The 12,797-nt window shown below is 41.7% G+C and overlaps 1 protein-coding gene across 2 annotated transcripts in view; it reads right to left on the minus strand.

Annotated features, from left to right (window-relative positions):
- Positions 1-11,948, minus strand: part of tprb (translocated promoter region b, nuclear basket protein) — a gene marked incomplete at its 5' end in the record, with an annotated part of 28,964 nt that extends 17,016 nt beyond the window's left edge. Inside the window, 25 exons of one of the 2 annotated variants that reach the window (XM_083970242.1) lie at positions 59-262; positions 775-891; positions 976-1,128; positions 1,453-1,619; positions 2,205-2,373; positions 2,567-2,707; positions 2,985-3,119; positions 4,333-4,495; positions 4,601-4,749; positions 5,834-5,976; positions 6,106-6,269; positions 6,502-6,728; positions 6,813-6,920; positions 7,022-7,219; positions 7,434-7,537; positions 7,655-7,795; positions 7,900-7,987; positions 8,162-8,242; positions 8,383-8,475; positions 8,624-8,788; positions 8,909-9,012; positions 9,131-9,227; positions 11,011-11,084; positions 11,178-11,282; positions 11,795-11,948. In XM_083970242.1, coding sequence (XP_083826368.1) covers positions 59-262; positions 775-891; positions 976-1,128; positions 1,453-1,619; positions 2,205-2,373; positions 2,567-2,707; positions 2,985-3,119; positions 4,333-4,495; positions 4,601-4,749; positions 5,834-5,976; positions 6,106-6,269; positions 6,502-6,728; positions 6,813-6,920; positions 7,022-7,219; positions 7,434-7,537; positions 7,655-7,795; positions 7,900-7,987; positions 8,162-8,242; positions 8,383-8,475; positions 8,624-8,788; positions 8,909-9,012; positions 9,131-9,227; positions 11,011-11,084; positions 11,178-11,282; positions 11,795-11,945 — 3,441 coding nt within the window. The remainder of the gene's footprint in view (positions 1-58; positions 263-774; positions 892-975; positions 1,129-1,452; positions 1,620-2,204; positions 2,374-2,566; positions 2,708-2,984; positions 3,120-4,332; positions 4,496-4,600; positions 4,750-5,833; positions 5,977-6,105; positions 6,270-6,501; positions 6,729-6,812; positions 6,921-7,021; positions 7,220-7,433; positions 7,538-7,654; positions 7,796-7,899; positions 7,988-8,161; positions 8,243-8,382; positions 8,476-8,623; positions 8,789-8,908; positions 9,013-9,130; positions 9,228-11,010; positions 11,085-11,177; positions 11,283-11,794) is intronic. The other variant, XM_083970241.1, reaches the window with a different exon arrangement.
- Between the last annotated feature and the right edge of the window lie 849 nt (positions 11,949-12,797).

Genomic DNA, 12,797 nt, shown 5'->3' on the forward strand with positions numbered 1-12,797 from the left:
ATGTAATGGATTGTTAATATACCTAATACCTAATGTAGTCGAGGTAATTTATACCAACCTTAAGGATCTTTTCCTGCTCCTCCCAGGAGACCCGGGCCTCCAGCAGCTCGGTGCTGACCCTCTGGACTTTCTCCTCCAGCTGGTGTCTGAGCTCCACAGCCTGCAGGGCCTGAGCCTTAGCAGCCTGCAGGGCCTCCACGTCTGCTGCATGCAACATCATCTCCCGCTCATACTTATCCTGCGCTTCTGCTGCCAGCTTAGCCTTGCACACGTGAAAAGAATACATTAAACATATTAAACTTGCCATAGCTTTGGTCAGTGATTCATTTAGATCAGTACGTTAAAATCTAAAAATACTAAGCAACTACAGTTTTCGCTGTCCGTCATGCTGCTTTTTCTTAAAATACAAAATCCAATAAGGTGCAGACTGTTTTTTCTGTCCAACACTGCATGTTGTTTTTTATTGTCTGTCATGACATCTAATTGAGTGATTTAACAGCCATTTCTATACCTCTCAGACATGTGTTAAAAAGAAAACAGAGTGGTTCCAGCGAAGGGAAAGCCATAATGAGTGTTTAACCAACTATGACCAGTAAAATGGCCCATTACCTTTTAAACACTATGCTGTAAAATACATTAAGTAAGACATGGACATGAGCAGGTATGGCTTTTAAGTAACATGTGCATTTTCCTAAAGATATTTGAGAACAGGAACGTTGAACATTTGATAATTATACTCTGACAATTACATATCTGTAATAGGTGCTTGCTTACCTGCTCCTGACTGTCTTGTAGAGCCTGCTGCTGTTGAGTTTCAGCCACGGCCACTTGCTGCAACGCCGCCTGGTGGTCTGCCTGGGCATTGCTTAAACTTCTCCTTAGATTGTTCAACTAGCAGAAACACACACAAATAATGATTAATATCAAAGAATCATCAACAAATTCAGATTTTAATATTGTCAGGTTCTAATATACCTGGTCCTCCAAAGTGACGAGAGCAATCTTCTTCCGCTCCTCCAAGGTTTGTTTTTCTTTCTCGGCCTCCAGAAGCTTCTCCTCCAGCCTGCGTTGCTGCTCCTCAGCCTCCTTCATGTGGGCTTCGATGGATGAGCGTGCCTGCTCTGTTACCTGATCATTAGACAGGAGGAAATATATTAAGCAGGGGTATAATTTTAGCATTTATCAGCTTCCCACTATGCTCATATAAATAGTAATCTTCAACCTTTTTGTAGTTGGGGTCAATGGGCTCGATGCACAGCTTCACTACTTTCTGAACTATTGGACAAACTGATTAATCCAGGTGTGTCTGAGTCAGACACACCTGGATTAATCAGTTTGTGAGACAGGAAATAAAGGAGCTTGTTTAAGTTCAGGAAGTAGTGGAGCTGTGCATAAAGCCAATTGATTTTTAAGACATGGGACAATGACAGGCTCTTTGTGTTTGTTTTGCACCTGTTTCTCTTTGTCCAGGGATTCCTCCAGGCTCTGAGCCATGGCTCTGTACTGCTCCATGGTGGAGGTGGCTGCCCTGAGGTTCTCTGCCAGCTCCTCAGCCTGGGTTTCAGCCAGCCTCAGGCGGCCCTGCAGGTCCTCTCTGTCTTGATCCGAACCCTGCAGACCTGAAATAAGAAACAATTGGCGGCAGAAGTGAGCGATGCAAATTTGACAACAGTGCAATTAGTATGTGCAGTAAGAGGGAAGGATGGATTGTAGACTAATGGAAATGCCATTATATAGTTAACGGTCTGTGCTTAAAACCCACAGAAAGAATGTGACTTAGACACGTCTGAGCATTTTTACTGAATCCTGTCTAAAATAAACTGTTACAACATAATGAGAACATAGCATGCTAGTATATTTAAAAACAAGTGGGTCAAGTGTAAATCTGGGTCATAGGACCAGGATAAAAAGACAAACCCTGTAAAATCTGAGCATTTACTTGCATCTAATTGTCTTCCCTTGCGTGCAAACAAACATGTAAATGTTCATTTAGGTGAAATATAATTAGATAATGACTCAACAAAAGGCCAAAAAGAATCTGACTCCCAAAGATGTTGCTCTGTAAATTGCACTGCCTAGTTTTAAGGTGATAAAATTTGACTTAAAACCAGCAAATATATTGTGTATTTTGTTCTTTTCATGTATGGATTCATGCACATACTGTGTTGTTGTGTTTAGCACTACATGTGTGTGTTTGTGCCAACCTCTGATGCTGGACATGGAGGGAGAACCCAGCGTGTGACGCGCTTCGTTGCTGCCTTGCTGCAGCCTGTGGGTGTTGAGCTCTATCTCTGCGGTGTTCAGTAGCTCCTTGGTCTTCTGGTGCAACGCCACCTGAGTCTCCAGTTGCCTCTTTGCCTCCATAAGCTGGATCTGGAGAATGAGAAATTGGTCACACTCTGAAAATACTCTGAGCAAACCATTCAATCCTCTTGATCTCCATTATAATTTTTAGCTTCAAGCTTTCTGAAAACAGTCCACAGTGGATATGTTTGAAAAATCCAATTTCTTGGCTTTATTGCCTGATGTGTTTTTGTGGTGGGAAACCACTTAAATCTGTGCTTACCTCTTGGTTTCTGTTGAGCAGGTGGCGCTGCTCCACCTCGTTCTCCAGCCTCTTCTGCAGCTGGGAGATCTCCCGTTCCTGCTTCTCCAACTGGCTGTTGAGACGCTGACCTGTGTCTTTCTCCGACCGCTCCAGAGTGGCCTGAAACAACAAACAACCGGTTAACATCTTTGTGTTGTGGCACAGATAATTAAAGGGCATTTGTGGCATTCACAAATTATAATAATTATGTTTTTGTTTGCCGAAGCTTGCAATGTGAAATTACTTTTACTCTTGTACAGGCGCTGTTGTGTGCTGTTCACAATTTATAACGACTTCATACAGTTCAGAGAGTTTTTGGTGAATGAGACTTGGAAAAGTTATAATTTTAGGATAAGAATGTGATAATGTTATTGCATCGTATCCACTCTCCAATTACCTGAATAGTCTGCAGGTTGGACAGCAGCAGGTTCTGGCTCTGTTGTTGGCTCTGGGTTGTTTCTTTCTCCTGAGTCAACCTGGACTCCACCAGCTTCAGCATGTCTCTCTCCTTACGCAGACCCTCAGCACGGCCCTGAGAGAGAGGAGGAGATACGTCCAGATGGCTTTGTTCATGGTATGTTTATTGAAGTTTTTTTTTTTGACAAATACATTAATAGAAGATACAAGATCGGACAATGAGGGAACCATTTATCCGTTAACAAGAATGACAACAGCACATACAGACAAACAAGAAAGAAAATAAGAAATAATAATAATGAAAATAAATAAATAGATAAATAAAAGGAGGGTTAGGGGTTCAGGGGGGGTCTCACATACAGTATATACAGTACATCAAAGCACATGTACCAGAGCAGTTACATGACGAAGTTCACAGTCATAGGCAACAAAGTAGATGTACAGTAAACTCACACAGTGTCTGGAGGTTGTAAGACAAGGCCCTCTACATGCAAAAGAAATGGCTGCCAGATTTCATTAAATTTAGACACAGAACCTCCCTTTAAGTATTGAATCTTCTCGAGTTTTGAAGACATTAATATATCTCTAATCCACAATGAATGTGATGGTGGGTGTTGTGATTTCCAGTGTCTCAAAATTAGACGCCTAGAGTGTGTGGAAAATCTTGATACCTCTTTCTGTAAAAGTCTCTTACTTAAAGGTATCTAAACAGATGAGAATTTGAAAGATGAAATCTCTCAGCCAATTGCTGAAATTAAGCAAAGACTCCTTCAACAAACAAGTTCCTCACTGTACGTATGTCATTCTGAAACCACAAGTCAAAGGCTTTGTCTTGCATTGAAGGGGGAAATATAGGGGTTTTACAAATTGGCATGCATAGCGGTGGTATCTGAGCTCCAATATTTTTTTTACAACACTTGTCTCCATATACGCAGAGTAGAGTTTACAAGTATATTGTTGCCGGATTTGAGAACTACCAGAAACAGGGAAGGAAGCAATAATTGCAGAGAGAGAGAGGCTGGAGGGCAAGATGACGACTCCATCAGACACCAAGCAGGGGAATCATCATCTGCTTCCATCCAGTGCAGGATTGGTTGCATGTTTGCAGCCCAATACTAGTATAAGAAGTTGGGTAGTGCCATACCGCCGTCCTTTTTTGGTTTCTGTAGGACATTTTTACGCAGTCGGGGAACCCTTTTAGCTCTGTGATTCTTAAAGCAATCCTAAATCCACTGCTGCAATTCCCCGCAGTGTTGACAAAAGGCTAAGAGAAAAAAGCTCAACAGACACAAACAGAACCATGAACAAGGGGCGAAGAGGATACACACCTCAGCCATAGTGAGTTTCTCTTTGGCGGCTCTCAGATCCTCATTCAAAGTGTGGATGGTCTGCTCGTGCTTCTGTGTGGCAGCAGCCATCTTCTGTTCTTTCTCTCTTAGGGAGGCAATCTCCTTCCTGTATCCCTCAACGTTGTCCTGCAGCATCTCATACCTGGTTGACATGGTTGAGATGGAAGAAGTCAGTTTTAGCAGCTTAAGTTATCACCAACAGAGTTGCATTAGAAGTGTTTTTTTAATGCAGTAGTTTCAATCTTACCTCTTGGAAGCAAACTCCAGCTGAGTGGATATTTTGGCGTTCTGGGAGCGAAGGTCAGAGAGTTGCTCCTGGAGTTTATCACTCTGCTCCATCAGTGCCTTGTCACTCTCCACACGCTCCTTCTTATAGGTGGTGAACACCTCCTGCAACTGCAGAAGCAACCAGATATTATTACCATGAGCTGCTGCTGTTTGAGAAACACCATCTTCATCAGAGAAAACAAAACCTGGATCAGTAACTATATTTCCATCCACTTTACTGCTGAATACAGTGCATATTGAACTGAAGAAGCAGATACATCTGTTTTATAGGGAAAATTGTTTATACTAAAAAGTTCACACTCAATCTGACCTCACTTTAATTCATTTATTAACTCATTTAAGATCCTTCCAAGGGTCACATAATTTAAGTAAATATAGACACATTGCCATCTAGTGGCAAGGACATGGGAAACAAACAAGCCCAGCTAAGGAATGCAGTGGGTGGTTGTTCATTAAGACTAATCCACAGATAGATCTGCTGATGTTCAGTGACGAGCATTAATCTGGATGACTCAGGTCAGGGGAGAACTTTACGGTAAACTAACATCAATCAAAATCAGATATGGAAATAAATCCCATGACGTCTTTCATTGAACACCCGTTGAGCAAAGCTTGACATACATAAGTGTGGTATAAAAGAATCTATGTGTGGCTAAGATCAATACACTTGAAGATTTTTATCTTTTGATAGTTAAAGGGATAGTTCAACATTTTGGCAAGTTGGACCATTGCCATAATCCTTATAGTCACAGCAGTAGGTTTGTTTTTTCCCTCATCAAACACACAATCCAACAACTCCAAAACGCTCTCGTGGACAAGTTGTGACCTGCACATTCACCATGCTATGAGATGGCAAATGCAGAGACTGCTTGCCTAAAAACTGCCCTCGACAGGAACGTGCATCAGCTGTTTTGCATGAATTTACTTCTAAAACAGCTTTGTCTCATTACGTTCAGTTATTATCTCATTTGATGAGTTTGATGAGGGAAACCAAGAAATCCCATGAGCCTCCGTAGTGTAGCTCTGAGCAGCTGGTGGCTCTGCTCTGCCGTTCTAAAAACAGCTTGCACCGACAATTAAAGGTAACGAACCTACTGCTAAAACTATAGGGATTATGGCAATGGGCCAATTTGCCCAAATGTTGAACTATCCCTTTAAAACAGCAACACTGTCTGGCAAATGTGGCCCTCACCTGCCGCAAAGCTGCCTTAGCCTCCAGTGCTTCTGTAGACTCAGTTGCCATGGAGACAAGAGCGGTGGGTGTTCCTGTGGTGGGAGTGGCTGCAGGTGAGCGGCGAGGGGTGGTTGTCAAGGAGAACTCCTCAGGTGGTGTACCTTGGGGGGAAAATCAAGAGGAATATACATTGTTTGGTGCCATGAGCCGAGAAGTTCAATGTGCATGTGTCAGATGTTCAGTCCTGCGTTTGATTAGTCGTCACTTGGTTTTTGTTTTATCTGCGTTACCTTGCTGAGGGAAGCTCACTCCTGTTGCCTGAGCCAGCAGCACACGGTACATGTCCCGCTGCCTGACGATAGACTCCGTCATTTTTATCTGTTGGCTGCGCTGCTCCCTCAGGGACTCGAGCTCGACCTGAGCTTTCTCCAAACTCTGCTCCAGCTCACCGTGTCTGTAATAGTTCAACTTGATTAGACAGCTGACAGATCCTCAAATCACACACACACACAAGGAAACATCAGGGTTTACATGCAGCATCTGACAGTGTGTGTCAGATGCTGCATCTTAAACTCTTTAAATAGCCAACTACAAAATGAAAACCATGTACAATTTGTATTTTATTTACAGGGAATATGTGGGTTTATTTACTTTATTTAAAAAAAGAAAACAAATCTTAAACGTACTTGTTGCCTGTGGTCTCAATCTCCTCTTTCTCCTGGGCGTCGCTGAGCTCCCTGAGCGCCACCAGAAGACGCTGGTTCTGCTTCTGCAGCTCTTCCACGCTGCGGAAGGTCACCAAATGTTGGCTGATCACCTCCGACGTGCTGCTGACGTCGGCTGAGCTCACGTCCTCCTCATGAAGCACATGGTTTCCACGAGCCTCTTCCAGCTCGATTAGCAGCACACGCACCTGGGAGGGAGGAAAAAGTGTTGAAAATGAATGCACATGTTGAATTTATGAAGAGAAGCGAGAAGAAGGAGAAAGTGAGCCCACCTGTTGAGCCATGTCGGCCAGTTGCAGTTCACACCTCTGGTTGTCCCTTTCCATGACGGAGGAGCGCTTGTTGGCCTCATCAGTCTCCTTCTGCAGACGATGCACCTCCTAAAGTAAACAAGCATAAACATGCACAAATAAATGACCAACTCAAAAACAGAGGATTTGATGTAATACAGAATTTTATTATCCATGCACTATGAACCTACCTTCACAGCCTGCTCCAGCTTGGCAGAAAGACTAGCCACTGACTTCTGCATGCGCTCATGCTCATCCCTTTGTCGTTTGAGGATGGGGGCCTTTGCTTCCACTTCCTGCACGATGTCATCCAGGTACTTGTTGACTCGCTTGTTCTCCAAGCGCTCCAACTGCAGCTGCTCCTGGCTCTCCACATAGGCAGTATACAACTGAAAATATATGATAAAGTCTCAATTTTCAATTCTGTTTATTGAGCAAATACAACAACTGTGTAATGCACAAAAGTAAATATATCTGTTCAGCAACGAGGTATATCATCACATCATTATCACTTATGATAAAAAGGCATTCCCCCTCCAATCCCTTTCACCAGCTCATTAAGGTTTAAAATTAAGACTACACTTGAAATTCAGCTGCACATACCTCAGTCAGCTTCATACCAGGTTTGATCTTAGACACAGCTGCTGCTGTTGGAGACATTGTTGTCATTTGCTCCTCAGTCAGAACAGATGGTGCCCCAACAGGACCTGGACAGAAAAAGGAGGAGACAGCATTAGACATTTATCTTTATAACGGTCCGGGTGCACTTTGTTTTTACACTATTTGTCTACAATTTCCACATTACAAGACTAAAACCAGCTGACCTCTAAGTTTTGAACTTGACAGTAACTCGTTGGCGTTGTCCAGCTCTTTCTCCAGAGCCGTGATCCTCTCCTTCAGCTCAGCTACATTCTTGTCTGTGGCACCGTTCATCTCCTGTAACTTCTCCTCAAGGCCCTTGTTGGCTGTGGTGGGAAACAAATCAATCAATGTTGAGGAATATCAGCGACTGGAAACTAAATTAGGAGTTAGATGTGGTAGTTATGGTTGTGCTGTGGCGGCCACACACCTTCTCCTGCATCCTTCAGCAGTTTATGTAGCTCCTCCACAGCCCGACTCAACTCTTCACTTTTGGCCTCAGAATCTGCTGCTGCTCCCTGCCATCACGACAACAGCAACAGGTTTTGTAAATATAATGCTTGATAGAAAACCACAGATTTTGCACTTGCATTGCAGAGCACTGATTTTATTCATATAAATATCAAAAACACACATCACAGTAAATGTTCTGGACATCCAACCATGCAGGTTGCTTTCACGTATGAACATACCTTATATAAATTGGAGAGTTTGATGTGGGCATTCAACTCATTTCTGAACTTTTCTTCCACAGTGGCTTGTTGTTCCTTGGCCTACAGGTGAGTAAAGATCCAGTTAACCACTTACACACTCACACAACTATTAAACTGCGGCAATACGGATAAATTCAAAAATGCTGTAAAATAAGCCTGGATTAAAAGTTAACATAGGCTATTAGATATACAACACATACGTCTTTGAGTTTACTGATCATGTCCTCAGTCTGCTTCTGAAGGTTGTCATTTGAAGTCTTCAGACTGGCCACTTGGTCTTGGAAACGGTTCAACTGGAATTTAGGAATAAAAGAAGAACTTTTATAAGATAACAATGAAATGTTGGTAATCGCTTAAAACTAGATAAGATCCTTACATGAAGCGGACAAGAAAAAAATGCCAAGAAAACAATTCAATGTAAAATAAAGAAAAGATACTTGCCTCATCTTCTTTATTCTCCACGGTGCATTTCAACTCCAGGATCTCGTTACCCTTCTGTCGAGAGAGGGACAGCAGCTCCTCGCTCTTGGCCTTCAGCTCCTCGTTCAGCCAAGATGTCTGGCCATTTAGAAGCTCCTTCTCTTGTTCCATGCGTTTCTCCTTGTACTGTTATGGCAAAACCCCCACAACATCGCTCAGTTAATTACAGGCAACAAATACAGTGGAGGGTACACAGTTACTTTCTCTGCTGACAAAGTTGGAGGTAAAAATAACAATGTAACTCACTTTAATGTTGACTTCAGCTGCTTCAAGCTCATCTAGCTTCATCTGCAGGGCCATCTTCGAGGTGCTGACCTCCACCAGCTTATCATTGAGTTGCCTCAAGTCATCTGGGGGAGCAATAGAAATAACCTCAGTGCCAATGCAAAGTGCAATTCAAAGCAATGGTTCAAATATACACAGAAAAAAACGTAAACAATGGTGTCCACACAAGTTCAATGACTATACCATTTAAATGCTCAACTTCCAAGGATCTCCTTTCCAGTGTTCGCACAAGATCTCGCTTTTCTGCCTCCAGATCCTCTTTGGCTTTTGACAGCAAGGTCTGAAAGAAAACAATATTCATATATTCATATGCTGCTCAACATGGTGTACAAATGAAGTACTACCTCCTAGTGAGAGATGAAACTATTGAAACATTAATAGAGCCATTAGACAGTTCATTATTTAGTAAGAATATCCAAAATATTCATACATATGTCAAAAGGCAATTTGATAAAGAGAAAGGTAAACAAATGCACCCCTTGCACTATGATCATTTACACTGATTGTTAAAATCAGAAAATTATAGTAAGCAAATAATGCCAATTCTCTGTCATTTACAAAACACTACCCGAAACACATAAACCATTACTACAAATGTCCACTTGTGTCAATTATTACAAATTTAAAAAAAATGTTGATTAGTCGATGGATCAGTTTAGAGAAGACTCCATCACTGTATGCTTCACTGCCTCACTGTACACAGGGCAATAGGCAGGATGTTAACTTTATAAATCCTCTCTTAAAATAACTTAATGTGATGAAAGGTGAGATAGTTGATGGAAACAGAGAGCAGCACAATGTCAGACTTCATGTGGCAGCAGAAACACGCCATGATGCGATATGATTTCATAGGTAGGGTTGGGTCCCGAGAATCGGATGGAACCGGTTCTAACGTTTCGATTCCACCGGAATCGTTCAGAATTTTTATTTTCTATTCCTCAAAACGATGCTTTAGCAATTTTCATTCACGCTGACTGCCACGCCGACTGCCGCGCTGACCACCGAGTCCGACCGCCAGTAAAACAGTAAAGTTATGCCTGCACAGACCACCCACAAAGAATTTGGGGCGTTAAGCAGGCTGACACATATTGATTTTCTATTTTTTGCCGGCGTGTAACATCTTATTTCCTTGCAGAGCTGCGCGCAGCGCACCTATTCACTCAGCCCCTCCTTTACCTGTTCTCTCTCTGTCACACACACATTGACAGCGGACCTGTCTGTGAACTCTCCCTCCTCTCCTACTCACTGAAGCCCGTTTAAAACAGAGATCCCGTTATATTTCCTACCCCTCATTACGCTGGCGTTGCTTGTTTACATGGGGCTCTCCCTCACAGAGACGTGCAGTCGGCTCCGTGACAGCCTCCTCCGCTGCCGGTTTAACGGCAGAACAACGATGCTCCGCATTCCGTGTTCTGTTCGTATGTTTTATACAGAACGGCTGGTGGAATCATTTTGCACCAGAATAAAAGGAGCACGTGTCAAAACATGAGCATCCGCGAGAGAAAGGATTGTTGTTGGTGCAGAGAAGAGGCTGGCTGAAGTGATCCACAGTTGGGGGAAAATATTAAATATTTACCAAATATTTTGTTATTGTAAAGTCATTTAAATGAATGTAATATTCATTTGATATAATGTAGGCTATACCTTCATACATTTAAGACCCCTATCTGCAAGCACCACAAATAGAGTCTAATTCTGTGGGAAAAATAACTCAGGTTCTCCCTCTTTTTAGACCATGCAGACTTTTTTAACCCCCATTTTTAAAAGAATCGGAATCGAGAATCGATAGGAATCGGAATCGAAACAGGAATCGGAATCGTTCAATTTCAAACGATACCCAACCCTATTCATAGGTGATTGTCTTATTCGCTAACTTTTACTTTCATGAGCTTCTCTTTTGTTTTCACATCTCACATAAAAGTTTGTGAGTAAAACACAGGAGACCAGAGTCAGTGCATCAGTTCAACTCTTGTCCTGATGTGACTAACCTGAACAAATTCCCTGAAAACAAAGCAGCAAACAGTGATATAAACATGAAAATGATTGGTTTTGTTTCACTTTACCTGTTCTGATGACAGCTTCTCCTGGGCAGACTCATTTTGCCTGTTCTTCTCACGCACAGTTTTAAGTTCCTCCTCTACAAGAAAGAGTCAAAATCATCAAGTATGTGACTTTACAACCCAGAGAAGCTGTCAGAGAGAAGAAATACTGCAGTAAGTTTTAATCTTACCTTGTTTGTTGAACTCATCTTTGAGCTTTTGATGATCTTGAGTCTGGGACAAAAACTCCTCCTGACATTGGGCAAGTTGTTTCACTTTTTCAAAGAAATGTTGCTCTGTATAAAAGGTGGGCAACAAAAACACAACGTGTTACTTTTTTCTCTCTTTTTACCAGCTTTACTTTGTTGCCAACCTATTGAGTCATCTCGAGTCATGAGATATGGCCACAGTAAAACAATATATGGAGCACATAGGAAACGTTTAATGGGTTTAATGATGTTTTCTTTGAGAAAAACGAACCTAATTACCAGTAAGCCGGAAAAAAAGAAGTTAATCGCTCAGTAGGTCAATTTAGCTAGCATTAACGTTAGCATGTTAGCCTGACAATGTGGTCAACGACAACCTGCGGTGTAACCCACTCAAAGCCTTTAATATACATTTAACTAAGCAGTCAATAGACTTGTTAGACAATAAACAATGTCACGTTTATGTTCAAGTGCGTTCAAAGTCTTAATATTTATATTAACTGTGATCCGGCGTTCACTCCTTCATTCATGCATGGTGCGTAAGTTAGCAGAGCCAAACACTTTAGCATCGCTAACTCGCGAAATAACAAACGACAACTTACCGCTGTCAACGCGAAATTGCTCTTGTTGTGCTTTTAAAGAATCGATTTCATACTGCTGATCGGAAAAAATCTTCTCGAGTTTGTTCTGAACCGCTTTCGGTAGTTTGGATAACTCGGAGCCCTCAAACTCCTGCAGCAACAGTGCCGCCATTTTTCCCACAACAAAGCTAGGAGCAGGCGCAGTTGGCGATTTCAGTTTTGACGCAACGTCACTGGTGCATCATGGGAAATGTATTTCTCTCAGGGAGACCTCGCTCAAGACCAGATAGACTGTAAAAAGAAGCTCATGACACTCTCAGGTAATAGCCATCTGTGTGTAAAGTTTGTATTTCTTTTAGCAAGAGCTGAGTTCACATGTTGTTGTTGCTTTTAAATGATTAATACTTTATAGGGATTTATAGGGAAATATCACACATTACAAGTAGATAGGCTACATGTGCCAAATGTTGGTCATGTAGCCTAACAATTAATGTTGAGACATGTACAGAAACAGATATCTAAATTGTACAGTGCTTGCACTCTAGCAAACAGAAAAAAAAACAAGACAAAAACAGTCATATTAACTGCTTAGATAAATTATTCATTGACTGAGAATAAACAGCCAAACTCAGAAAGCGACAATTTCTAAATTTTCCCTCTACTTTACAGCAAACTTAATAATTTAGACTTTTGTTCATTCATTAAATAAAACTGAAGACGTCACTTTTAGATCTAGGTGAGTTCTCACTATTTTTTAATTTTCTTATATTTCTTAATATTCTTATATTTATTTCAACTAAGATGTAAATCTTAGATAAATGTTTATTGGTTTATTTACTGTTATAGGATTTAATTGCATTTCAATTGGGACAGTTGATTCGGTGATGTTTTTTGTCCCACGCACCCATTCAAAGATGGTCAGCAGGTGGCGCCAACACACACATTAAAATACAACTGCAGGATGTGCTGTTGTGCATGTACTTTGTACAGTAGGCCTATCATTGTGTGTCACGTGTGTTACTTT

Source organism: Trachurus trachurus (genome assembly GCF_905171665.1).
Source record: "Trachurus trachurus genome assembly, chromosome: 4".
Lineage (NCBI taxonomy): Eukaryota > Metazoa > Chordata > Actinopteri > Carangiformes > Carangidae > Trachurus > Trachurus trachurus.